The sequence below is a fragment of the Pleurodeles waltl genome, chromosome 11 (assembly GCF_031143425.1).
Source record: "Pleurodeles waltl isolate 20211129_DDA chromosome 11, aPleWal1.hap1.20221129, whole genome shotgun sequence".
In the NCBI taxonomy this organism is placed as follows: Eukaryota; Metazoa; Chordata; class Amphibia; order Caudata; family Salamandridae; genus Pleurodeles; species Pleurodeles waltl.
This window is the reverse complement of record NC_090450.1, coordinates 379,352,467-379,379,457: the sequence shown is the minus strand read 5'-3', so window position 1 is coordinate 379,379,457 and position 26,991 is coordinate 379,352,467. Positions and strand designations below refer to the sequence as shown.

The following is a 26,991-nucleotide window of genomic DNA, read 5'->3' as shown; positions in this document are numbered from 1 at the left end:
ACTCTGTCACCAAGGCAGATGCTCATCCCATCCCAAGGGTAGATGAGCTAAAAGACTAAATTAGGTGCTGCCAGATACTTAAGTACCTTTGACTTGACAGCAGGGTACTGGCAAATAAAAATGGCACCTGGAGCAAAAGAGAAAACCGCATTCTCTACACCTGATGGGCACTACCGGTTTACTGTGATGCCCTTTGGCTTAAAGAATGCCCCTGCCACCTTCCAAAGGATGGTGAATCAAGTCCTTGCTGGATTGGAGTCCTTTAGTGCAGCTTATCTTGATGATATTGCTGTCTTTAGCTCCAACTGGCAGGATCACCTGAAGAAGGTTTTGCAGGCCCTGCAAGCAGCAGGCCTCTCTATCAAGGCATCTAAATGTCAGCTAGGGCAGGGTACTGTGGTTTACTTGGGTCACCTTGTAGGTGGAGGCCAAGTTCAGCCACTCCAACCCAAGATCCAGACTATTCTGGACTGGGTAGCTCCAAAAACCCAGACTCAAGTCAGGGCATTCCTTGGCTTGACTCAGTACTATAGGAGGTTTGTGAAGGGATATGGATCAATAATGACACCCCTCACAGAACTGACCTCCAAGAAAATGCCCAAGAAAGTGAACTGGACCGTGGACTGTCAAAAGGCCTTTGACACCCTGAAGCAAGCTATGTGTACAGCACCAGTTTTGAAAGCTCCAGATTACTCTAAGCAGTTCATTGTGCAGACTGATGCCTCTGAACATGGGATAGGAGTAGTCCTGTCCCAAACAAATGATGGCGGCCTTGACCAGCCTGTTGCTGTTAGTAGCCGGAGGTTACTCCCCAGGGAGCAGCATTGGAGTGCTATTGAGAGGGAGGCCTTTGCTGTGGTTTGGTCCCTGAAGAAGTTGAGACCATACCTTTTTAGTACTCACTTCATAGTTCAAACTGACCACAGACCTCTGGTGGCTAATGCAAATGAAAGGAGAAAACCCTAAACTGTTGAGGTGGTCCATATCCCTACAGGGAATGGACTTTGTAGTGGAACACAGACCTAGGACTGCCCATGCCAATGCTAGTGGCCTTTCCAGGTTCTTCCACTGAGAAAATGAAGACTCTCTTGGGAAAGGTTAGTCTCATCCTCTTTAGTTTGGGGGTGGGAGTGGTGGGGGGGGAGGGGTGTGTGTATGTAAGGAAATGCCATCCTTGGCATGGTTACCCCCTGACATTTTGCCTTTTGTTGATGCCAGTTATGATTGAAAGTGTGCTGGGACCCTGCTAACCAGGTCCCAGCACCAGTGTTCTTTCCCTAAACTGTACCTTTGTTCCCACAATTGGCACAGCCCTGGCACACAGAGGAGTCCCTTGTAACTGGTACCCCTGGTACCAAGGGCCCTGTTGCCAGGGAAGGTCTCTAAGGGCTGCAGCATGTCTTATGCCACCCCGGGGACCCCTCACTCAGCACATGCACACTGCCTCACAGCTTGTGTGTGCTGGTGGGGAGAAATTACTAAGTCAACCTGGCACTCCCCTCAGAGTGCCATGTCCACCTCACACTGCCCGAGGCATACGTAAGTCACCCCTCTAGCAGGCCTTACATCCCTAAGGCAGGGTGCACTATACCACAGGTGAGGGCATATGTGCATGAGCACTATGCCCCTACAGGGTCTAAGCAAAACCTTAGACATTGTAAGTGCAGGGTAGCCATAAAGAGTATATGATCTGGGATTTTGTCAAACGCAAACTCCACAGTTCCATAATGGCTACAGTGAAATCTGAGAAGTTTGATATCAAACTTCTCAGCACAATAAATGCACACTGATGTCAGTGTGGGATTTATTGTAAAATGCACCCAGAGGGCATCTTAGAGATGCCCCCTGAATACCAGTCCTACTCCTAGTGCTAGGCTGACCAGTTTCTGCCAGCCTGCCACATCCAGACGGGTTTCTGGCCACATGGGGAAGAGTGCCTTTGTCACTCTGTGGCCAGGAACAAAGCCTGTTTTGGGTGGATGTGCTTCTCACCTCCCCCTGCAGGAATTGTAACACCTGGCAGTGAGCCTCAAAGGCTCATGCCTTTTGTTACAGCATCCCAGGGGATCCCAGCTAGTGGAGATGCCTACCCCTCCGGTCACTGCCCCCACTTTTGGCGGCAAGTCCGAAGGAGATAATGAGAAAAACAAGGAGGAGTCACCCAACAGTCATGACAGCCCCTAAGGTGTCCTGAGCTGAGGTGAGCCCTGCCTTAGGAAATCCTTCATCTTGTTTTGGAGGATTCCCCCCAATAGGATTAGGGATGTGCCCCTCCTCCCCACAGGGAGGAGGCACAGAGAGGGTGTAGCCACCCTCCAGGACAGTAGCCATTGGCTACTGCCCCCAGACCTAAACACACCCCTAAATTGAGTATTTAGGGGCGACCCTGAACCCAGGAAATCAGATTCCTGCAACCTTAAGAAAGAAGGACTGCTGACCTGAAAGCCCCGCAAAGACGACCGAGACAACAACTGACTTAGCCCCAACCCTACAGGCCTGTCTCCAGAGTCCGAGAACCTGCAGAGCGACGCATCCATTGGGTCCAGCAACCTCTGAGGACTCAGAGGACTGACCTGCACCTAAAGGACCAAGAAACTCCAGAGGACAGCGGCTCTGTCCAAAACTGCAACAAAGAAACCATCTCCAAAGAAGACTCCAGCCTCACTCCGGAGGCGTGAGTCTTCACACTCTGCACCCGACGGCCCTGGCTTGTGTCCAGACGAACCAACACCGCAGAGAGGACCCCCAGGCGACTCCAATGACGTGGACACCCTGAGCTTTCTTCTCTCCACCCCCACAGCGACCCCTGCAGAGAGGATCCAGAGGCTCCCCCTGACCGCGACTACCCGGTAACCAAGGAACCTGACTGCTGGAAGAAGCACTGCACACACAGCCCCCAGGACCAAGAGGAACCAACCACCGGTGCAGGAGTGACCAGCAGGCGGCCCTCATCCTAGCCCAGTCGTTCGCTGGCCCAAGAAGCCCCCAGGTACCCTGCCTGCATCGCCAGAGTCACCCCCGGGTCCCCCAGTTGACTTCAATACAAAACTCAACGCCTTGTTGACACACTGCACTCGGCCGCCCCTGTGCTGCTGAGGGTGTATTTTGTGTTCCTGTTTGGGACACCGCCAGTGCTCTACAAAACATCCCTAGTCTGCCCACCAAAGACGCATCAAAGTTCCATACTTACCTATATGAAGTACCTTACAATTTATGTACTTAATTAAATTCTGGATCTTGTGGTTCTAAAATAAATTAAGAAAATAATATTTTTCTATATAAAAACTATTGGCCTGGAGTAAAGTCTTTGAGTGTACTGTTCTGATTTATTGCTTGTGTGTGTACAACAAATGCTTAACACTACTCTCTGATGAGCCTACTGCTCGACAACACTACCACAAAATAAAGCATTACTATTATCTAATTTTGCCACTATCAAACTCTAAGGGGAACCCTTGGACTCTGTGCACAATATCTCTCACTTTGAGATAGTATATTCAGAGCCAACTTCCTACACATAGCATTATTTCTGAATGGGATAGTACATATGAGATGTTACATATATGTCAGCTCAGAAAGAATTACATTGAAACTGCTGCTATGGTAGCAGCACCATAAATAACACCATTTTGTAGTAGCTTTACTGCCATTTGACACATTTTGCACTCTCGTGGTGTTTTCCTCAAATTCTTCATTTACATTTTTTTCTATTTTTTTTTTGTTCTTTTTTTTTTTTTTTCAGAACTTACAGATCAATCTGGGGAACTGCAAGGTTATTCACGGGGATTCAGAAGCAGCCTCCTTTATGTTAAATCCCATAGGATATTTTCTCCCAGTTACAGCAAACACTGCTGAACATAATTACATCAAAATTGGCATAAAGACATAACGTTACTAAGCATAGTCCCGATTAAAATAAGTATCTGAAATTCTCTTTCTAAATTGTGCATACCAGTATCAGGCCTGTGCCTCTGAAATGTGGAAACTGTTAAGCTTAGTACAAAGAACCAGTGACATAGGATGATAGTATGCCCTGCAGTGGAATTTCTAGGAGCTTCCTTTTTGTGCAACAACCCACATGGCTTCCTTGATAATCTAATCACAGTGGGTATAGGGAGGACCAATGTCCTAATGAGCAAGTGTGGGAGCTGTAGAAAGTTATGTTCCTTTAGAAATTAAGCCATTTCTGACGACAGTTGTCATTGCTATTTTTACTGGCATACCTGTTCTTAATATATTTGTGATGTTACTTTTTTTTTTTTTTTTTTTTTTACTTTACTTAAACTTTGTTTTTTTTCATTTTAGTGAAAACTGAACCAGAGATGACTGTTTCGAGCAATAACAACACATGTGCTGGTTCTCTAAACAGTGCCATCGTGAAAACAGAAGAAATCCATGATTTAAATAATTACTGCATCAGGTAGGAGTTGCACCTAAAATGGTTCCTCTTTTCTTTCCATATGACCGCTTACTTATTCTAATGTAGGTAAGACAGATATTAAGCAAAGTGATCAGACATTTAAGCAGAGTTTTAGATTGTTGGTATCTTTACATTCTAAGGGCAAGAGCTGGTCTTCTAAAAGTACGACCAGTGCCATCAAAACTGGAAAAGCACCTAGGTCTTTAAATTCTGGGTACATTACTGTAGCAAGCACACCGGATTAAAATGCTTGTTGGAAGAGTTCAACTCTTTCTAACTTCTGAGTGTATACAGAATTTAAATTAACAATGTTGGATCATTGTTTTAATGGGCAGTCTTGGAATTTGATTTCTTTGACCTCTCTGATATGTCATCATAGTTCCTTACTAACCAATTTGGGTGAGTCCTTAAATTTGGCTTTTGTAGTTTTATGATATTGAGTGATGAAAAGCTTTTGTGTGGTTGTCTTTTTCATTTGTGCTTAAATGTTTTGCTTTCTTTTTACCCAAATGCACACCCTCATGTTTGTCCATGCCTTTTTTGCTAATTAGTTTACCCTTAGAGCACTCTAAACATTGTATCTCTTTAGTCCCAGTAGTTTAGTACAATAGGCATCCCACTGGACACTCTTAACATTTATTCTTTGTACCCTGGAAGCACCTGGTATCTATGATTTAGCAGGAGGCAGCCGCTGCATCATTCTAAGAGAGAGTGGACAGGCCTTGATACTGCAGGCATGTCCTTAGGGAGCCCTCTAGCAGCCTAAAAAGTGCTCAGGCTGCACAACTCCACAGCTGCAACCAAATAATTTGGTAGCCATATTTAAGAAGTGCTAGGTAACTCATGGCACTGAGCTGGGAGATTGTTTTGATCTCCGAGCCCATTGACTGAGAGCTCCAGGGAAAACCTTCAAAATAGGCTAAAAGAACTCAGAGGAATAGTCAAAGTTGTAGGGAGAGTAATCACAATTGATGCTGGATTGAGGATTCAGATTTTTCCATGTGAATGCTATCCACTGGTATTAGTGTCCCTGAGACTCTTCAATGCCATTTTGTAGCATGCTGTTTAAGTTCTGCCCCAATTGCCATTAAAAGATAGCTCTTAGCAATGAGCACAGAGTATGCTTTTCTGCGTCTCAAGAGACCATAAGCCTGAAAGCTGCTATGCCTGATAGCTTTTAAAACCAAGATATTACTTATGCCCTGGGATCAGCGGACATATCAGGGCAGTCTGAATTGGGGAGGCAGAGGAGAAAAACTCCATCAGTTGAGGAAGTGGGTTTCTCACACGTGAAAGATATAAAGGCATCTTTGAAGGATAAGGGAAAGCAACATACAGCTCTCAAAGAATTCCCACACAATGACACTGAGGCTCACATATCTACTCACAAAAAGACTGATCCTAAACTCACAGTGCCCCAAAAAAGGCTTTTGGAATAGTCGAAGATCAACGTAGCTAAGCCTGTGATAAAAAAGGAGTAAGTTGAAAACATCGGTTGATCAACACAGGTCACCTAAAGGCAAACACTAAACAACAAAGAATTAATCAGTTGAGGAAGTTGTCTACAAATCCCTTCCTTCTGGGTGCAAAGAAGACTCTGAGTAGGAATTACTTAAGAGCATCGGCTCTACTTCAGAAGACTGTTGCGTTCAAAAAAGGAAAGACAGGCATCAGCTTACAAAGAGATGGAGCAAGGGGAGAAAAGAACTTTCATTACAATCGACATCACAGAAAAATAAAGTGAAACTCTATAAAAATTGAAAATTTAATGAATAACTATTTTCATGGAATCCAGTTTAGCTTACAAGCCATAGAAGGCAGTGTGCATAAAGAGCTCTTTGGAGGCAGAAGACCGCCCTTAAGCTAAAATATTGAATCACCAGATGTTGAGTTGGAAACAGAGGAAGTAGGCTGGGGGGGGAATATCATAGTGTTGGTTGAGGCAGCTCAGGAAGAAATCATGTACAACATTCAGGAAGCAGTGGGGGGAGATTATGGAAGGATAATCATTAGACTCCCCACAGGATGAGCTAGACCTGTATCTCTCAATGGCTTCTACACCATATTATATATCTACGTGCCATGGAGTTGTTAAGCAAGCAGTAGATGCTTTTAGAAGGTAGACATGAAGGGATGCTTCTAACTGAAAACCGTAAGTGAAATGCACAGAAAGAATTAATATGTATCTCTGCTTACAAGTATTTTATTGCAGAGAAGAGGGGTGTTCAATAGATCTGCTAAATGTATGAGGACATATGCGGAACCTGACTCCATCATAGTGTCTATGGCTGGAAAGAGAGCACAATCCCCAACTTCCCTAGAGTCACCACCAGGCATGGACAGTCAGCAGGAAGGAAAATGGAGAGTGGAGCGGCCACCCTGTGGTGCATAGCAAACTCTTATGGGCTCTTATAGGTATGCTCACCAACACTGGAATGACATGGAGAATCTCAATAAATACCTTCCGGTGGAATTCCAAAAGAGGGCAAAATCAGTTATAGAAGAGGGGGAACAAATTCATGCCCGAAATCTGCATTAGATTCAGCTGACACAGTTAGCAGACATCTTTTAACCAGGAAAATAATATAGAGACAAGACTAGTTACACATCTCATTTCAAAATAGGGACCCAGGCTAACACCATAGATATGCTTTTTTCAGGTAATCATTTATTCTGTCCCGAAGTAGGTCAGATGCGGGCTGACAAGCAAGAAAATGGCTAATGTCACTGAAAAGCAGAGGCAGCATTGCAGTCCACAAGAGAAGAAATTTATAAAATGTGGGAATTTATTGACAGAAAAGGTCAGGGTAGACTTACATATACACTCCCCAGTTCCATAGGTAAGCAATTGTGGGGGGAGGGTGGGATGTGCTAAAACACCACCGTGACAACAATCACACCATCCTAAACATACCTTCCATGCCAGAGATAAAACAGGTCAGGCCTCTAGAGGGTTAGCAGTCACCACAAAATAACTCTTTACGACAGCCCGTGCTACATTCAACACCAATGGTGTGGGGGAGAGGGCTGGGGGGCTCAAGAAAATAGGATTTCCTTGGCACCTGGGAGTTTATAACAACAGACAATTAGGTGCTAAGCATAATCAACCATGGATACTGTCTATCAGCGGTTCCCAACATATGGTCCGGGGACCCTTGGGAATCCATGATGACTACTCTGTGGATCTGCAACTGCTTAGGTAATTCAATAATATTAACAGATTAATCAAGTATATGCCAATAAAGAAGCAAAATTGAAAAATTTAACATTTTAAAACGCTCCATAAATGTGAAGGACTTTGAAATTGGGGACTAAAATAAAGTTAGTGTCCTTAGAATGACTTGTGGGAGCAATTGCACATGCAACAAACAGAGTAGGCGATGGGCGACCTAAGTTGAATTTAGCAAAGCCCCATCCTCCCCATTGTAATTACATGTTTTTTTTTTTTTTTTTTATATATGTTAAAGGATTAAATGAAATATTTCATATATTGTGTGCATTTGTTTGATAAATGCTTGTTTCTGTTTTGTTGCAAATTGTTTTGAAGTTCAAATCATCATAATTGACTAAGCGGCTCTCTCAACTTCCATTAATGGCGCACTATATATCCCCGGATTCCAATAATGATTAATTGGGTGTCCTCAGAAGTTAAAAGGTTTATAACCACAGTTACATAAATTGTATGCAAAAACGTCTAACCATAAAGTCAGAACTGCAAAGATAAACATTTTTCAGCAGGGGGCACAAGAGTTACAAAAAGATGCAATAGAGGAGGTGTATCCCCAGGAGACGCACATAGGAGTACACTTCCCGCAGGGGTAAGATTAGGGATAATAACCCATATCTGCGCCCCCGGGAGGACAGAAAGACTGTACCTACTTCTGGGGGTGGGGGCACTGCCTTGCCCATTTTGGGCAAACCCCAACCCTCTTTTGTCAAATATAAAACAATTCTTGGGATCCACGTGACTTACTGCTGTCCCTGGGGGGTCAGAATGTGGGTAGGGGCTTATTAGATGAACACAAAATAGTAGAACAATGGGTTTTGCCAATTGTCTTTCTCTGTGTTCGCGCTTTTCAAATGTAAGAGAGTGTGTAAGAAAGTCATTTTGAGAAATCCCTTCTAATTCACATGCTAGTATGGGTACCTACAAATTCAGAGATGTTCAAATAACTACTCCTTGATGCCTATTTTTCACTCTTTATACTTCAGCTAATGAATTGCTGTATAACTGGTACACAATGAAAAACATTGCAAGTTGCAGCTTAGTTATTAGCTCTGCATTCCTAGGGTTCTTGGTGAACCTACAAGCCTTCTGTATTCCCACAACCAGAAAGGTCCAGCAGATGTAACAGTATATTGCTTTCGGAAATCTGCCATAGTTAGAAGGAGTTACAGATGAAAATGTAGGTACGAATGGCTGTTTATTTCAACTTAACTTTAATATTTTTCATTTCAACTGTTACTTTCTTTAGGAAGACTTTGAAGGATCTACACAAATGACCCCTTGCTGAATTCAGAATTTTGTCTATTTTTCAGAAACGTATAACTTTCTGGGATCCACCATTAGTTTTACACCCATTTTACTACTAACTGGAAGGAGGTTGAAAGCACAAAAAATAGAAAAAATAGACTATGTCTGTTCTGCTTTCCCACTTATCTCCTATCGGAGCTTACAGAACCTTTCTGGAATGCACTTCTGAGTTTAAAGAAGACCTTTATTGTTGTTAATTCTCTCCCACCCACAGGTTCCTCAGAGACGAAATTAGTAGATTGGAAGCACACATTCAAAAGTAGTTGCATCAATGAAAGCAAAATATATCACAGTACTTCTCAGTTGCAATGTACACAGCAAATATATAACATAACTGCAAAGCATAAAAGTCAAATTCATCACCGTATGGGCAAGGCAGTAAGGCCTAACTCAGCTTCATCTTTCTGGGGTTCGCAAAGTTGATGACTCCGGTCAAGTGCGAGAAAGATATTTTCTACCCAAACGGGAGACTGGCAACTGACGTCTAGCTCCAGCCTGAAGTCAAGCAGATTCAAATCTAACTCACTGTAGCCCAGAGTCATCCTTAAAAGCAAACTCAGTGTGAGAGGCGAACAGCCTTGGAGAGTGGCCAGTTCTCCTGAGCAATTCCGCTCTCAGACTGGATTGCGAGGTAAACACAAAATCTCCGTGCTCTTATCAGCTAAGGTCTGGTGTGAAGAAAACAGCTTGGTCCATCTTGTGGAAAAACACAGACATCTGTAATGTCTCAACTGCAATGTCTAACCCTACGTTAAAGCCAATAGGCAGCTAACCTACAATACAGAATGTAATGTCTAATGCCATGTCAAAGCCAATAGGCAGCTCAACTGAATACAGAATTTAATGGCTAACTCCATGTTAAAGCCAATAGGCAGCTAAACTGAACAAAACATATAATGTGCTACTGGTGAACATTGAGCAACTAATATGCGCAGTGGTGAAACACAAAGTCATTGGTCAAACACAATTAATAGCATCACAATGTCCCAGTAAAATGCCAAAACAGTGTTGAAAAACGTTTTTCTGACTCAAGTCTGCCTATTCATGTAAGCTTGGAAGGTGGTAATTTTAGCACTCAAGACCCTTCGTTGTTGCCATTTGCAGGGGGAAAAAAATGAAATTTTCTTATGCAACACTTTTTTAAATTTTTCCCCATAACCACAAAATGTAGCTGTATTCTGGCTTATTTTCCGGTCCCCTCCAGGGGAGTACACAACCCTGGGTACCTTTAGAATACCCAGGAAGTTGGAAAAAAAGGACACAAATTGGCGTGGATACCTTGTGACGAAAAATAATGGAGTCCTAAATGCAAACTACCCCAAATAGCTCCAAAAAAGCTTAGCATGGAGGGGCTGAGGGGGGGGCGGGGTTGGAATTTGTGGGTGGGGGCTAGCAACGAAGAGGTTAATATGTGGAATGTTTTAACTATATAACCCAAACAGTGCCAACCGATGAGGGGAAAAAAAAAAAACTTCCCCCCAACCCTTCTCCATCCGCCCATCCGATTCTGACTGCAACATGCGGTGTCTTAAGCATTTGATGTAAATGTTTGATATCTGGGATCCCTCATCTTTAGCTGTGTTGCAGACTGCATAGTGTTGTATGTGTCTATTGGGTTGAATAAGAGTATGAAATGTTAAGGGCTATGAGGTACCTGGAGCAGGTAACTGTCTGTATTATGTTGATAGAAAATCAATTCACTGTCCCTAGGTTCTCTCAAATTGAGTATCCCATTTCTCCATGACTGCTGAAAGCTTTTCCATATCTGACCTCCCAAAACCTGTGGAGCCATGAACCATGTTCTTATGCCTTATATTCCCCCACAGTTCTCTTATAAGCTGTATAGCTGTACACAACGTCATTGTAATGGCATGAGATCTTACAGATCTCAATCAACACGTCATCTACAATTCTGTTTTAGATTGCTGTTTTCAGAATTTCACCCCCTTTGCTCGGAATGTAATCTTAAAGTTTTTATAGCATGAGGTTGAGTAGGAATAGTTGGCACTGTGTCGTTCCCCTACAAACATCTAAAGGGTGCAACAGAATTACAATAACTCGGACCTTAGCCACTGGGTCAGAGTAATCAATCATTATCCAGGTTTTAAATCTTTGTCCAAGACCAATCTCATCCAATACCCATATGAAGAAGAGCCAAAGAACCCAGTCAAAGGCCTTCTGTGCATCAGTTGAGAGTAAGAATGTGGGTGTCTAAAGCTGCTTGGTATCAAAGTTGTATTATGTGTTTAGTGTTGTTACTGCAGCCTTTTTCGGAGATGAAGCCCGTTTGATCTGGGTCCACTAATCCCTACATGTTACTGCTGAGTCAACAAGCCAGTATTCCCATAAATATTTTTTTCATTGGGACATAGGGTGGTATGATTTTCATTGTGTGGGGTCCTTCCCTGGTTTGGGAATTACAGTGATAACTTCCTTGTGCATAGTTGGTGTTATCAAGCAAGTGGTAGCAAACGTGTTGTATAGAACCTGAGCTAGGTGTGGGCAGAATGTCTTATAAACAAGGTAGTAAAGCGGTCTGGACCCGGGGCTTTCCCAAGGTATACACTTGCGATCCCTGAGATAACCTCCTCCATGATGATGTCTGTTTCAAGGGTGGTGGATTCTTGGGTTGTAAGCGATGGCAGTATATCTGATAAATAAGCTTGGTTAGTGTGTGTCTGGAGGGGTTCTGAAGAATATAAATCCACATAGTAGTGTCGAAATCAGGGGACTCCCAACATTTGTGTAAGAGGGGCTACTTGAAAATCATTGTAGTCTACTGATATTATTAGTGTTGTAATACTTACCACATCAGACAAGGTTAGTTTAGTGGCCATCGTATGTAAAATTATCTGCAGTGATCATAATGCAATGTTAAAAAAGGTTTTGTTATTTTGGAATGCCTCTACGTGGGTAACACAGAACAGCCACAGCTGCAGTGCCATGAAACTAATGCTAATAATAACAAGTCTACGCACATGATTTATCACTCAGAAATCAGCTTTTAGTATATTTTGGAAATTCAGGCATTTTTCTCCAAACATCAGCTCATGAGTTCTGAAAATACATATATTCTTGTCTTGAATCTACATGTTGGCATACATACATTATTTCAACTGAAAAAAAAGTTCTTATTAAGAAGCCTTGTGTAGGAAGTTGGCTCTGTATATACTATCTCAAAGTAAGAGATAGTGTGTACAGAGTCCAAGGGTTCCGCTTAGAGGTAAGATAGTGGCAAAATTAGCTAATTCTAATGCTCTATTTTGTGGTAGTGTGGTCGAGCAGTAGGCTTATCAGAGGGTAGTGTTAAGCATTTGTTGTACACACACAGGCAGTAAATGAGGAACACACACTCAAAGACTTACTCCAGGCCAATAGGTTTTTATATAGAAAAATATATTTTCTTCATTTAATTTTAGAACCACAAGTTCAAGATTTGAAGTAAATACATACAGTCTTTGTTAGAATGGCAATAAGCTATTTTAAAAGTGGACACTGCAAAAATCAACAGTTCCTGGGGGGAGGTAAGTAAAGGTTGGATTGTGAGGTAAGTAAGACACTTACAAGTCTCAGTTCCTGGGCATAGGCAGCCCACCGTTGGGGGTTCAAGGCAACCCCAAAGTTACCACACCAGCAGCTCAGGGCCGGTCAGGTGCAGTGGTCAAAGAGGTGCCCAAAACTCATAGACGCTTATGGAGAATAGGGGTGCTCCGGTTCCAGTCTGCCAGCAGGTAAGTACCCGCGTCCTCGGGGGCAGACCAGGGCGGTTTTGTAGAGCACTGGGGGGACACAAGTAGGTGCACAAAACACACGCTCAGCGGCACAGGGGCGGCCGGGTGCAGTGTGCAAAGCAGGCGTCGGTTTTTAGATAGGAAACAATGGAGGGACCTCTAGCGGTACAGGCAGGCACAGGGGGAGGGAGTGGCTTCTCGGGACAGCCACCAACTGGGCTAGGCAGAGGGTCGCCTGGGGCTTACTCCTGCACTGAGGTTTGGTTCCTTCAGTTCCTGGGGGCTGCAGGTGCAGTGCTTGGTCCAGGCATCGGGTCCCTTGTTACAGGCAGTTGCGGTCAGGGGGAGCCTCTGGATTCTCTCTGAAGGCGTCGCTGTAAGGGTCCAGGGGGGTCGTCTCGGGCTACTCACGGGGTCGCAGTCGCCGGGGAGTCCTCCCTGTGGTGTTGGTTCTCTCTATCTCAAGCCGGGGGCATCGGGTGCAGAGTGTGAAGTCTCACGCTTCCGGCGGGGAGAGTAAAGTTCTTTAAAGTTGCAAGAAAGTTGCAAAGTTGTTGTTGAAATTGAGCTGAGCCGCTGCTCACAGGAGTTTCTTGGTCCTTTAGTCCAGGGCAGTCCTCTGAGGCTTCAGAGGTCGCTGGTCTCTGTCGGATGCGTCGCTGGTTGCAGGTTTTCGAGTCAGGAGACAGGCCGGTAGGGCTCGGGCCAAAGCAGTTGTCGTCTTCCATCTTCTCTGCAGGGCTTATAGGTCAGCAGTCCTTCTGGTTTCTTCAGGTTGCAGGAATCTGATTTCCTGGGTTCTGGGGTGCCCCTAAATACTAAATTTAGGGGTGTGTTTAGGTCTGGGAGGGCAGTAGGCAATGGCTACTGTCCTGAAGGGTGGCTACACCCTCTTTGTGCCTCCTCCCTGTGAGGAGGGGGGCACAACACTAATCCTATCGGGGAAATCCTCCAAAACTAAGATGGAGGATTTCTAAAGGCAGGGGTCACTCCTCCTTGTTTTCCTAATTATCTCCTGCAGCCTTGCCGCCAAAAGTGGGGGCAGTGGCCAGAGGGGCGGGCATCTCCACTAGCGGGGATGCCCTGGGGCGCTGTAACAAAGGGGGTGAGCCTTTGAGGCTCACCACCAGGTGTTACAGTTCCTGCAGGGGTAGGTGTGAAGCACCTCCACCTAGTGCAGGCTTTGTTCCTGGCCACAGAGTGACAAAGGCACTCCCCCCACGTGGTCATCAACTCGTCTGGTTATGGCAGGCTGGCAGAAACTGGTCAGCCCCACACTAGAAGGTGGGTTGGCATTCAGGGGGCATCTCTAAGATGCCCTCTGAGTGTATGTTACAATACATTGCACACTGGCATCAGTGTGCATTTATTATACTGAGAAGTTTGATACCAAACTTTCCAGATTTCAGTGTAGCCATTATGGAACTGTGGAGATCGTGTTTGACAAACGCCCAGACCATATACTCCTATGGCTACCCTGCACTTACAATGTCTTAGGTTTTGCTTATTAATAATGAAATGCACTGTTCCTACAGAGCAAAAAGAAGAAGACAGGGTGAGTACTAGGGGGTCCTATTCACTAGGAGCAAGAGTAATTGTTTTAATCTTGGCCTGCACCCCGCACTAATAAAGATAGTTCTTATATAGGGTTTTTGAGCCAATTTTACCCCTTGTTTATTTTTTGCTCTCCTTTCTTTTCCTTTTTCCCTACTCACCTGCGGGATAGTGTGGCATCATCATAAAAGAACTCCGGCAAAGAGCCCCCCGAAAGGGTGGTGCCCGTCAGACATTGCAGCGCAAGTCTGACGCGGAGCTGGTCCGATGATGAAGCATGACACCCATTTGGGTGTGTGAGGACTCTTGCTCCTAGTGAATAGGACCCACTAGGACTCACCCTGTCTTCTTCTTTTTGCTCTGTAGGAACAGTGCATTTCATTATTAATAACTGTTATTGGAGGGTATGCACTGGACCTTTAATTCCTCCACTAATAAAGATAGTTCTTATATAGGGTTTTTGAGCCAATTTTACCCCTTGTTTATTTTTTGCTCTCCTTTCTTTTCCTTTTTCCCTACTCACCTGCGGGATAGTGTGGCATCATCATAAAAGAACTCCGGCAAAGAGCCCCCCGAAAGGGTGGTGCCCGTCAGACATTGCAGCGCAAGTCTGACGAGGAGCTGGTCCGATGATGAAGCATGACACCCATTTGGGTGTGTGAGGACTCTTGCTCCTAGTGAATAGGACCCCCTAGTACTCACCCTGTCTTCTTCTTTTTGCTCTGTAGGAACAGTGCATTTCATTATTAATAACTGTTATTGGAGGGTATGCACTGGACCTTTAATTCCTCCGAATCCCCTTATTTTTTTATAAGGTTTTGCTTAGACACTGTAGGGGCAAAATGCTCATGCACATATGCCCTCACCTGTGGTATAGTGCACCCTGCCTTAGGGCTGTAAGGCCTGCTAGAGGGGTGACTTACCTATGCCACAGGCAGTGTGAGGTTGGCATGGCACTCTGAGGGGAGTGCTATGTCGACTTAGTCATTTTCTCCCCACCAGCACACACAAGCTGTGATGCAGTGTGCATGTGCTGAGTGAGGTGTCCCCAGGGTGGCATAAGACAGGGGTACCAGTTACAAGGGACTTACCGGAGTGCCAGGGCTGTGCCAATTGTGGAAGCAAAGGTACAGTTTAGGGAAAGAACACTGGTGCTGGGGCCTGCTTAGCAGGGTCCCAGCACACTTTCAATCAAAACTTAGCATCAGCAAAGGCAAAAAGTTAGGGGATGACCATGCCAAGGAGGCATTTCCTTACACCTTGGATGCACACAGGAGAGCTACTAATAGGGAGCTGGAGAGCTTCACCGTTGCTCACAAGTTATCTGTTGGAGAAGTCTGGTTTAAATTGTTTTCTATCCCTTCATGTATCGTTTCCCCGTGGTTATAGTTAGTTGAACTATAATCCCTTTCTGTTGCTTAGCCCATAATGTGTGTGCTATTAGTTCCCAGCACTTTTTTCCCACCTTTATAATATCACCGTTGTTAGTGCAAGAAAGCATATTCTGGGGGCCAACCAACGTGGCCGATTGGTTGTGAAGCCCGGAGGCTCCTTGACCACCCTCTCCTGCAGACCTGTTATCAGGTGTCTTTGGGGGACCGCTTGCTGGTGTGGCTCCCTGGACAATGTCACAAGTGAGGTAAGGGGGGCTCCCCTGGGTCTGGGGGAGAGGAGGCAGCAACGGCGATCCGGCGGGGGGGGTAGGGCTTCTTTGTGATCTCCAGACACCCGCGCAAGTGGAGAAGGGCACGGCCACCCCTGCAGAGTCGAGTGTACCGGGCGGCCCCAGCGAGGAGCATAGGCCGGGGACCGCAGTGTAGGGCTTTCTGGATGGCGTACACCCCCTCCCCATAGAGGACTGGGGGGGTGATGGTAGGCCCCTGGAGGCCCGTTTGTTTTTCTTTTGGGGCCTGCCTGACCTCAAAATGTCTCAGTGAGGAGCATCTGGGGGCCAGCAGCAGGAGTAACACCTATTGTGATAAGAAGAGCACCAAGGTGAGTGAGGTCTGGGGGGCGCTTATGCCTCAGAGGAAGCTACAATCTAATAGGGTCTCTAATTATTTCACGCCTGCCGGATCCGGGGTGCCCGAGACGCAGCGGTCAGGCGACATGGCACTCACCAAGGAGGATCTTCTGTCCTCCCTCCGCACCTTTAAGGCGGAATCGCGAGAGGAACTCACGGCTGACTTTAAGTCGGTGCTGGAGGCGCTTCAATCAGGCGTTACAAGTCGCAGGACCTCTATTCTAGCAGACGTGGATTCAGTGGGGACCCGCACGTTAGACCTTGAAACTCAGGTCCAAGGGATAAAACAACAAGTAAGTCCTTTGGAGAAGGAGGTCTCGCAACTCAAGTCGCAACTCCAACTATCGATACTTAAATGCAAAGACTTGGAAAACCGCCCTTGAAGAGATAACATTAGAGTGCGGAGGCTGGAAGAGGGCAGTGAGGGTCCGGATCTGGGGGCGTTTGTGGTTGGTCTCTTCTCAGCTCTCTTGGGCGATGATCATCCAGAAGTACTGTACAGATTGAAAGGGTGTATAGGGTGGGAAGTTGCCCCGCCATTGAGAATGAGACCCCACACTATTTTGGTGAAATTGAGCTCATTCAAGGTTAAAGAGCGCATACTTCAGAAGGCGAGGCGACAGGATGTGGTGTCCTTTCAAGGTGCTCAATGTGTACTGTTCCAGGACATTGCCCCAGCTACTCCGACAGCAGAGATTCTGCCCGATCACGGATGAGTTGAAAGTGCGAAATATTCAGTGCAGATGGACATTTCCATTTGGCATTGCTTTTGAACTTATCAACAAGCCCTACCACTTTGTGGAGTGTGGGGAGGCAGCAGCTGCCCTGGGTCTGCCAGAGAGGAGTGTGGACAACGGACTTGCTGGGCAGGGGGAGTCGCAGCATCGAGAGGAGTTCGTCATGTCTCCCGTTGGGGATCACTGGAGGTTGCAGCGAAGGGGGAGGAAAGCCCCCAAGTAGTAGTATGTGCACTTGACTACCGCCAGCTGGGAGATCGCATGGGAGCGGAGGTGGAGGCTTTTGAGGGGGCTGTGTGGGGTCCTTCTTCCCAGGGGAGAGTGTGGAGGCTTTGGATGGACCGGCGGAGTGCTGGCGCCTTGAACGCTTCCGGAGCGGTTCTCTATCATCCCTCCAGGGGCAGCAAAGGAAGTTCCTGCACCGGACACTATATGTGCTTCTGTCGGGGGTGGAGGCAGATGAATACCCCCTCCCGATCATGAGGACCACACGGATTTTCCCGTTTCAATGTCAGAGACTTATAGTTGCTATGATGTTATTTTTTTGGTTGTCATTCTTGATGTTTGATTACTGTTTGTTGTCCCTATTTCATGTGGGTGAACAGTTTGGGGGGGGCACGGGGTGGTTAAGGGATGGAGGGGGGAGAAAAAGGGTCCCAGGGCGACACATTCGGTCAGAAGTACTCATAGGCGAGGGCTCATTAGACGCATCAGCATGATGTTACACTTTTTAACATGGAATTTTAATGGGCTGAACTCACCTAACAAGCGGTCATAGCTGCGGAAATTCTTTGATGAACACCAATAAGATATAGTGGCTTTGCAGGAAACACATCTCAAGAAGTGTGACAGCCGTAGACATCAGCACAGACATTACCTGCAGATATATACTGCCTCTGCGATAACAAAGCATTGTGGGATAGCCTTGCTGTTTCATAGATCCACACACTTTCAGCTTTCGGGGTCACATCTAGAGAAGGAGGGCATATTTTTGTTGTTCAAGGGCTCCCTGGGAGGCCAGGTTTGTACGATAGCCACACTATATGCGCCTAGTAGTGGCCAAACACAGTTCCTATTGCACTTTCTGGATGTGTTGGGGGGCCTTGCGGAGGGTGAGATAGTGCTTTTGGGAGACTTCAACCTGATCTGGGATACTGCTCAGGACACAACACATCCCCAGAGACCGCTTACCAGTGCCTTTGCAAAATCCATTAAGATGACATTTCACAGATTGGGATTTCTTAACTCTTGGTGCGCGTTTCACCCTACAGTAAAAGACTACACTTTTTTCTCCCATTCTCACAGGTCCTGTTCTAGGATTGACTATATTTTCTTAAGCAAGCCCCTTCGACAGTTTCTCAGAACGGCCACTATCCACCAGACAATTATATCAGATCACGCACCGGTTGAGGTGGGTTTGGAGTGGTCCCTTCTGAAATCCCGGCGGGGGCCACTGGTATTTTCCACACCTGTTGGCAAGGGACCCAACGACTCGAGATGAATTGAGGAGAGCTATCAGGGACTTTTTCAGAGTAATAAACCTGGGGACACCCCTCTCCCTACTATTTGGGACTCGTTTAAAGCTGTCTTCCGGGGCACGTGCATCTCTTTAGCGACCTCACTTTTGTCGGTTAAAAACAAAGAGAGATGAGGTTTGGAGAGTGCATTGAAGGAGGCTGAGTGGGCCCACAAGCTCTCCCCTACATTGCAGAATCAGAGGAAAGTAACCTTCATTAAAGGCAAACTGCAATCTATCTATTTGAAAAGGGCAGAGGTGGCATTGTTAAGCCTCCAGAGACAAAATCGGCTCTCTCCTGGCCAGGCAATTGCGGGTTAAGCAATCTAAGGGCTACATATTGCAAGTGTGGGATGATTCTGGGAAGCACTATTCAGAAGAGGAGAAAGCGCGCGCTTTGAGGAACTTTTATACTCGCTTGTATATATCAGATAACCCGAGTGCTTCCCCCCAGGAGATCTGTTTGCGCCCTTTTCAGCTTCCGCAGGTCTCCCGGGATACCAATGAGTTTTTAGAGGCCCCATTCATGTTGGACGAAGTAAGGGATGCCATTGACTCCCTTCCTCTGCACAAAGCCCTGGGTCCTGATGGCTTCACAATTTCTACAAGACTTTTGGGGCAGAGCTTGTCCCCCATCTAGCTGCACTGTTCAATTTCATAAGAATCGAGCACACTCTCCCCCACTATGGGGAGAAGCCTTGCTGATCTCACTCATTCCTAAGGAGGGGAAGGACCCCCAGCTTTGTGCTTCCTATAGGCCCATCACCCTGCTTAATCTCGATGCAAAACTTTACACCAAAATACTTGCCCGAGACTTGAAGGGGTGTTGCCGGATTTGGTTCATCCGGATCAATCCGGTTTTATAAAGGGTCGGCAAACACATGATAACCTTAGAAGGGTCATCCACCTGATGGAAGAGGTGGCGAAGAAGCGGGTCCCGGCTATTCTGTTAGCACTGGATGCTGAGAAAGATTTCGACCCGGTGGAATTGTCCTTCTTGGTGGCGACCCTTCGGCGCTTTGGGTTTGGGGAGCAGTTTATAGCGATGGTGATGAGCAACTACTCGGGCCCCAGGTCACGGATATGTGTCAATGGGGTGATCTCTGATTTTTTTTATCTGTCCAGGGGAACCAAACAGGGGTGCCCTCTTTCCCCGCTGCTTTTTGCGCTTGGTGTGGAGCCACTAGCAGCTCGGATAAGGGCCGATCCGAATTTTCATGGCATTCAATTTGGCTCTGATCAACATAGGATCTCATTATTTGCCGACGATATTCTTCTTTTTGTTACTCAACCACGTACGACCCTTCGGGCCATTCAGGAGGAGTTGAGCCTCTTCACACTCTTGATTTCAAAAGAACTCTCATGTATTATGTAGATAGAACAAAAGTTTTCAGGAAATTTAAATAACTTTTTTTGGCTTTTCACCAACCTTTTAAGGGTAATTCTATTTCAAAACAGGGATTAGCCAGATGGATAGTAAAGTGTTTTCAAACATGCTATCTTAAAGCTAAAAGACAGCTATTAGTAACTCCTAAAGCATATAATGTACTAGAAAGAAAAGGAGTTTCAATGGAATTCTTAGGAAATGTACCAATGGCAGATATATGCAAAGCAGCCACGTGGTCCATACCACACACATTCACTAAACACTACTGTGCGGATGTGTTGTCTCGCCAACAAGCAAATGTTGGTCAAGCAGTGCTTAAAACACTATTTCAAACTATTCCAACTTGAGTTGCTTTCGTTGGCAGTGAGGAGTAACCTCCTGATGGAGTTGTTTCAATCTGGAGCATCATCCGCCAAACCCCTGCTCCCCTTCAATAAATCTCTTTTGGATGTCCTGCTGGGTAACTGGTCCAAGCCCAGCACTGGGGCTCCTGTGAACAGAACAATTGCCCACCGCCCTGTTCCAGGTGACCCAAGTTTCCTCACGCAACACCTCCAATCCTCTCCCTTCCATGGCGTGTTTGCTTCCGCACTCCCGGATAGGGAATCCAAGAGGCTGGACACACTTGGGAAGAAGATGTTTTCTTCCGCCATCCTGGCATTGCAGTCTGTGAACACTGCATGCATTTTGGGAACTTATTCCCATACTTTGTGGGATATGGTTGCGCAAGTGCTGCCACAGGTCCCAGAGAAGACCCGGCTGTACTTTGCAAACAGTTGCTGATGGGAGAGACATAGCAAAGTTCACAATCCAATGTGGGCTGGACATGACTGCAATGTTGCATCGCCAGTGGCCCTCCAAGCTCTACGTCTGGTTGAGGACGTCTTGCTTTACGGGGATGTCCAAGCCAACCTTATGGACCTGCCCTTTGATACCACCCATCTCTTCTAGAAAAAGCAGACTCGGCATTTGAGCGCTTCAAGGATTCCCATGCTACGGTCTGGTCCTTCGACCTCATGGCGGCCCCTCGTCCCTCTCAGTCTTCTTTTCATGGCTATGGAAGGAGCACCCAGCCACATCCATTCCTGTCCAGTCACAGTGCTGCATATGCTGCTTATCCTCTACATGGCCGGGGGTGTGGGATCCACCACCCTCATGGATCAGGGAGGCGGCGGTCCAGTCCACCTCCATCAACTGACTGTTGAAGGAAAGCTTGCCCCAGGCTCCAGACTACGGCGGACCTCCTGCATTCACTTGGGGTCATTATAAATGTGCCAAAGTCACACCTGACTCATTCTCAGACGCTCCCTTTCATTGAAGCTGTTTTGGACACAGTGCAGTTTAGGGCTTATCCTCCTGAGCATCGAGTCCTGGGTATTCAGGCTATGATACAAGTGTTTCAGCCTCTATCTTGGATTTCATTGAGAATGACTCTAAGGCTGCTGGACCACAAGGCCTCCTTCATCCTGCATGTGACACATGTCAGATGGCATATGTAGGACGCTAGTTCTCTATGTGGTGCACTAAAAGAAAGTACACCATGCAGAGTGCCCAGTGGATCCCCAATTGGTTGACAGAGGCAAAAGTAGGTAATACTAACGCTCTCTTTTGTGGTAGTGAGGGTGAGCAGTTAGGCTTATTAGAGGGCACTGCAAAGCATTTGTAGTACTCACAGAGGCAATAAATGAGACACGCACTCAAAGAATAAATCCAAGACCAGTTTAGAAAAATACTTCTTTTTATTTGTTTTGACACCAAGAACTTTTCAAAAGAGTAAGTACTGCTTTCGTTATTATTTCTTACACGGAAGTAAAGAGTTAAGACCTGTGGGACTTTACGCACAATGCAGTCCTATGAAAGCAAAAGTCAATAATGCATAAAGGTAAGTGCAGTCGGTTTTAAGGGTTCACCTTCTGGGTTTAAAGATGTAGGGGCTTACAGCCAAAGTCTTACCAGCAGTTCGTCAGGAGCTCCCCAAATTCCACTGAGAGCAGGGTGCTGGTGTACGAGGCTGGCCTGGTTTTTACTGGGTACCTTGGGTACTTACACCAGGTCCAGTTACCCTTATTAGTGAAATGTAGTAGTGTTCTAGCAGCTTAGGCTGATAGAGGTAGCTATAGCAGAGCAGCTTAGGCTGAACTAGGAGACATGCAAAGCTCGTGCAATACCACTTATAATTACACAGTACTTATACACAAGTAAAGACAATACTCAGTGTTACCAAAAATAATGGTAGTTCATTTGGGTGACACAAGGCAAAAAATATCTTAGAGGCAATACTCCTTCTGGAGGTAAGTATGATACACAATATATATACACTAGACACCAGAATAAGGTAAGTATTTAGACATAGGATAGTGCAAACAATAAGAAATGCTATAGAATGCAATGGGAGAAAATAGGTCTAGAAGCAACACAAACCATATACTAAGAAAGTGGAATTCGAATCACGAATTCCCCCATAGACAAGTGTAGTGTGTAGTGAATCTCTGGAAGATTAAGAATACAGCAAATGTAAGTAAAATATCCCACCCCAAAGCCCAGGAAAGCAGGAGTAAAGTACTGCAAGTTTCCTTAGGACACAATACAAGTTGTGATTAGAGGTATTGCAAGACTGCAAACAACAAATGTTGGATTCCTAGACCCGAAGACCTGCAAAGGAAGGAGACCAAGTCCAGAAGTTGAAAGAAGCTCCAGGAAGGACAGGAGCCCCTGCCAACCCAGAAGAGGGTGCAAAAGAAGAGTCCCCGGTTGGACGAATACTGCAGAAATGCACCCAAGGAAGATGTCAGCTGTTTCCTCCGTGATGCACTGGATGTTCCACGAAGTGAAGTTGGATGCAGGCGAGTTTTGGCACTGGATTCCTCCGACAAGCCTTGGTTCCTACAAAGTCGCGTTTTGCGTCAAAGTGGAGCTATCTGGACCCAGGAGGGACCTGGGGGCCTCAACTCTGTGTGAGGAGGAAGAGGGGGCTCTCAGCACTTCAGAGAGCCCTCAGAACACCAGATAGCACCCACAGGAGTCCCAGGGCATGGGGACAAAGGAGGTGCAAAATGCAGTTGGTGCACCACTACAAAGGAAGGTTCCATGCCGCCGGAGAACAAGTCAGCGAGTTGAGCGTCGCAAGATAGAGTGCTGGGGGACCTGGGCCAGGCTGTGCAAGAAGGAATTTTTCAAATAGTGCAGAGAGGCCTCAGGAGGTGAAGAAGACGTGGTGCACGGGGGGTACTGTCGTTCTTGGGAAAGGGAAGGTCTTGTGTCCTCCAAATTGGGACAGCAGGGACTCAGGACAGTCTGTGTCGATGGGGTCCAGCCTCTGTTCCAACGTGCACGCTCGTCGCCAGGAGAGGATTCCAAGTGAACCGGATGTCGACTTAGAAGGTGCCTGCTTTAGCAGGGGAGTGACTCCCTCACTCCACAGGAGATTTCTTCGGTCCTTCTGGTGCAGGGTGAAGACAGGGATTCACCAGAGCATACACACTGTGGAAACTGTTGCATTTGCTGCCTGGAGCTGAAGTTGCAGAGGAAAAGTGTTCCCTCTGAATACTTTCTTGCTGTTACAGCGGTTCCTGGAGCAGTCTGCAGTCGATCCGAGGTCAGAGGATGAAGTAGTAGTTCAGGAGGATTCCTGCTGGAAACTTGCAAGTAGAATCTGAAGAGAAACCCACAGGAGATACCCTAAATAGCCCTGAGAGGGGGAGTGGCTACCTTATCAGGTATGGACCTATCAGGGGGGTTCTCGGACATCACCTGCTGACACTGGCCACCCAGAGGCCCCCAGAGTGTCCCCACACCTTGGAAAACAAGATGGCTGAAGTCTGGGACACACTGGAGGAGCTCTGGGCACCACCCCTGGGGTGGTAATGGACAGGGGAGTGGTCACTCCCCTTTTCTTTGTCCAGTTTCACTCCAGAGCAGGGACTGGGGGTCCCTGAACCGGTGTAGACTGGCTTATGCAAGGAGGGTACCATCTGTGCCCTTCAAAGCATTTCCAGAGGCTGGGGGAGGATACCCCTCCCATGGTTGCGTCACCTATTTCCAAATGGAGAGGGTGTAACACCCCTCTCCTAAAGGAAACACATTGTTCTCCCTTCCTGGGACTGAGCTGCTCTAGCCCCAGGAGGGCAGAAACCTGCATGTGAGGTGGCAGCAGGTGGGGCTGCCTGGAAAACCTCAGAAGGCTGTAATGGAAGTACTGGGGGTCCTCTAAGGAGCCCCCAGAGTGCATGGAATCATACAACCAATGCTTGCAAAAGCCTTGGGTATAATTTCAACATGTTTGGTAGCAAACATGGCCATATTCAGAGTTACCATTGTGAAGCTGTACATAGGTAGTGACCTATGTATAGTGCACGCATAAAATGGCATCCCCGTACTCACAAAGTCCTGGAAAATGGTCCTGGACGAAATGGAGGCACCTCTGCTAGTGCAGGAGTGTCCTCACACACAGGTATCAATCAATAGTTTATTCGGTCTAAGTTTAGACCATTAAAAAAATTAGAAATAGTCATACATACAAAAAGATAGAAATCGTAAACCATCACGTAGAAAGGAAGCATTAACAGTTAGTACACTGCTTATCGAAAAGGTTCATAGTGCTACATAAAAAGTTTCATAAATAATTAAAACAAGACTTTTAAAATAGTACCTCAATCTTACCCTATGCAAGACGCTAAATGCTAAGATAATACAAATCAATTTGTTACTGATAAAACATATAAAACTATTCTAAAACAGATTTATACATAAAATAAATCATAAAAACTACATGCAATAGCTCCTATTTACAAAAGTTAGAAGTCAACCAGTGGAAAAGGTTGCCCTAGGTTGGTCAGTTCTCTTAAGTAAATTAGTCAAATAAATTGCATCTTGCCGTTTATAAAATAATATATGCTAGGGAACTATAAATCACTTTAATTGGGGTAACCCACTAGACAACATGCACGGAGATACAGTCTGATATCCTCAATAGATCACACTGATAATTATATTTAAAATCCCAGACTATTGTAACAGGGCTCTAGTCCGCTAACTTCTAGACCGTTCTTCAACCAGTGGATTAAGATCTGTAATGATCCTGCTGCGGATTGTCCATGCTACTGCCAAGTATTTGGAAACAGAGCTCACTATCAGCATGGAAGTGTCATATTTACATATTCTATATACACTGGTTCGGTTTTGTGTTAGCAGTGTTTTGCACAGAGGAATAATCCACTTTCCTCGAGGGCATCTGTACAAAGGACAGAAAAATAGGACATGCTCAGAAGTTTCCTTGCATAGATGACAATTTATACATTTGTCAGACAAAGGACTATTGGACGACCAGCGAGCCGTGAAGCTGTTGACCGCCAATGTTCCGTATCTGAACTGAAGTAGTAGAGAACTGGCACGGGCTGGTATAGGGAGATCCAGGAAGCTTTCAGGCAAAGGTTCGTGCTTGACCAGTAGGAACTCTGCTGTCGTCCGACCTAACCCATTTGAGCCGAGAGATTCCTCATAGATTTTTCCCCAATATCGGTCTTTAATCAACAGTCTGGCATTACCAGGAATCATCTCGGGATTCTCCCAATAATGGGATAAATCCAATTTGACCCAAGCTGCTTTCATCTCCCTTAACCAACGAACTTTTTTCCATCTATAGCAAGGTGACAATAGTTCTTTGACTGCTGTCCTAAAGGGTTCGAGTTCTTCCGTTTTCCATAGTCTAACCCAGTACAGAAGTGGCCTTAAGTATGCTGTATCTTTAATACTGTTTAAACCCAGGTCCAGTCTTAGGAGGAGCATCGGCGTGCCCTTCCCTAGTCTGGATATGTGTCTAAGGAAATTATTTTCTTTGGTTTGAAGGGTGTCCAGTTGTCTGTGTGATCCCCAAAGTTCTGCTCCATATAGGGCAGCGGCACGGATTTGGGCTTTGTAAATTTCAGAAATAAGAGTCAGAGGGGGGCTTGCTGCAGTGCTAGCCTTACGTCCTATCACTCCACATCTTTGGCTGATGGTAAGTGCCCCTTTCCTTATAGCTGCATCCCAGCTGCCCTTATCAGATAGTCTAATGCCCAGGTAATCGTATTCCATTACCCTCTCCAGGTGAGCTGAATCCATCTTTATATTTGCTCTGGGCTTCTTGTTCGGGGCGCTATATATCATGAGTTTGGTTTTCTTAACATTAATATCTAACCCGTAATCTCTGCAAAATGCACAGAACTGGTTGACCAGATTCTGGATTCCCATGGATGATTTGGCCAGCAGGATAGTGTCATCCGCATAGAGTAAACATGGAACTTTAATCCCGGCCAACTTTGGGGAGTCATTAGTGCAATTTGCTAAATACTTAATACAATTATTTATGTATAAAAGAAAAAGGGTAGGGGCCAAAACACAACCCTGTCTGACTCCTCTCTCAATAGCCACTGGATCTGTTAAGTCACCATCCTTACCGCTCCTGATTTGTGCGAAGGAATTCTCGTGTAATCGGGCGATAAGTTTTAAGAGACCATGTGGGATACCCATGTTGGCTAATGTCAGCCATAACTGGTTTCTGGGGACCAGATCAAACGCGGCTCTTAAGATCAATAAAAACTACAAAGAGGTTGCCCCCTCCTACTTCCACAGTCTTCCATTTGATTGTTAGAAATCTTAGCACCTGATCTATGGTACTAACTGCTGGCCTAAACCCTGCTTGCAGGTCGGAAATGACATTGGTTTCCAGAATCCATTCTTCTAGACAGGACAAAATTTGCTTTGCAAAAAGTTTTTGGAAATTGTCAAGTAAGGAGATTGGACGGTAGTTGGCAGGGTTAGAGGGGCTGCCTTTCTTAAAGATGGGAACTATCTCCGCTCCCATCCAGGAGCTCGGGACAGGTGCTCCTGCAGCTACTGTATTGGAAATCAGGTTCAGATATGGTGTCATTTATTTTAGCAGACTACAGGAGGGAAACCCATCTGGATTCATCCCATCTCCTACGGGCTCTACTTAGTTCCTGTTTGTAGTCTTTCCTGGCTTTCCTTATATGGTCTGACTGACCCCCTCTTAAAGCTCTCAATAGTTTGTGCTGTGCTTCCCTGCATACAGCATTGAACCACCTTGCGTTG

General features: G+C 45.9%; 1 protein-coding gene across 2 annotated transcripts in view; it reads left to right on the top strand.

The window, feature by feature from the left end:
• YEATS2 (YEATS domain containing 2) overlaps nt 1-26,991 on the top strand; it is a 1,667,962-nt gene that overhangs the window by 1,250,956 nt on the left and 390,015 nt on the right. For both annotated transcript variants that reach the window (XM_069213699.1, XM_069213698.1), the window contains one exon: nt 4,306-4,420. In XM_069213699.1, coding sequence (XP_069069800.1) covers nt 4,306-4,420 — 115 coding nt within the window. The remainder of the gene's footprint in view (nt 1-4,305; nt 4,421-26,991) is intronic.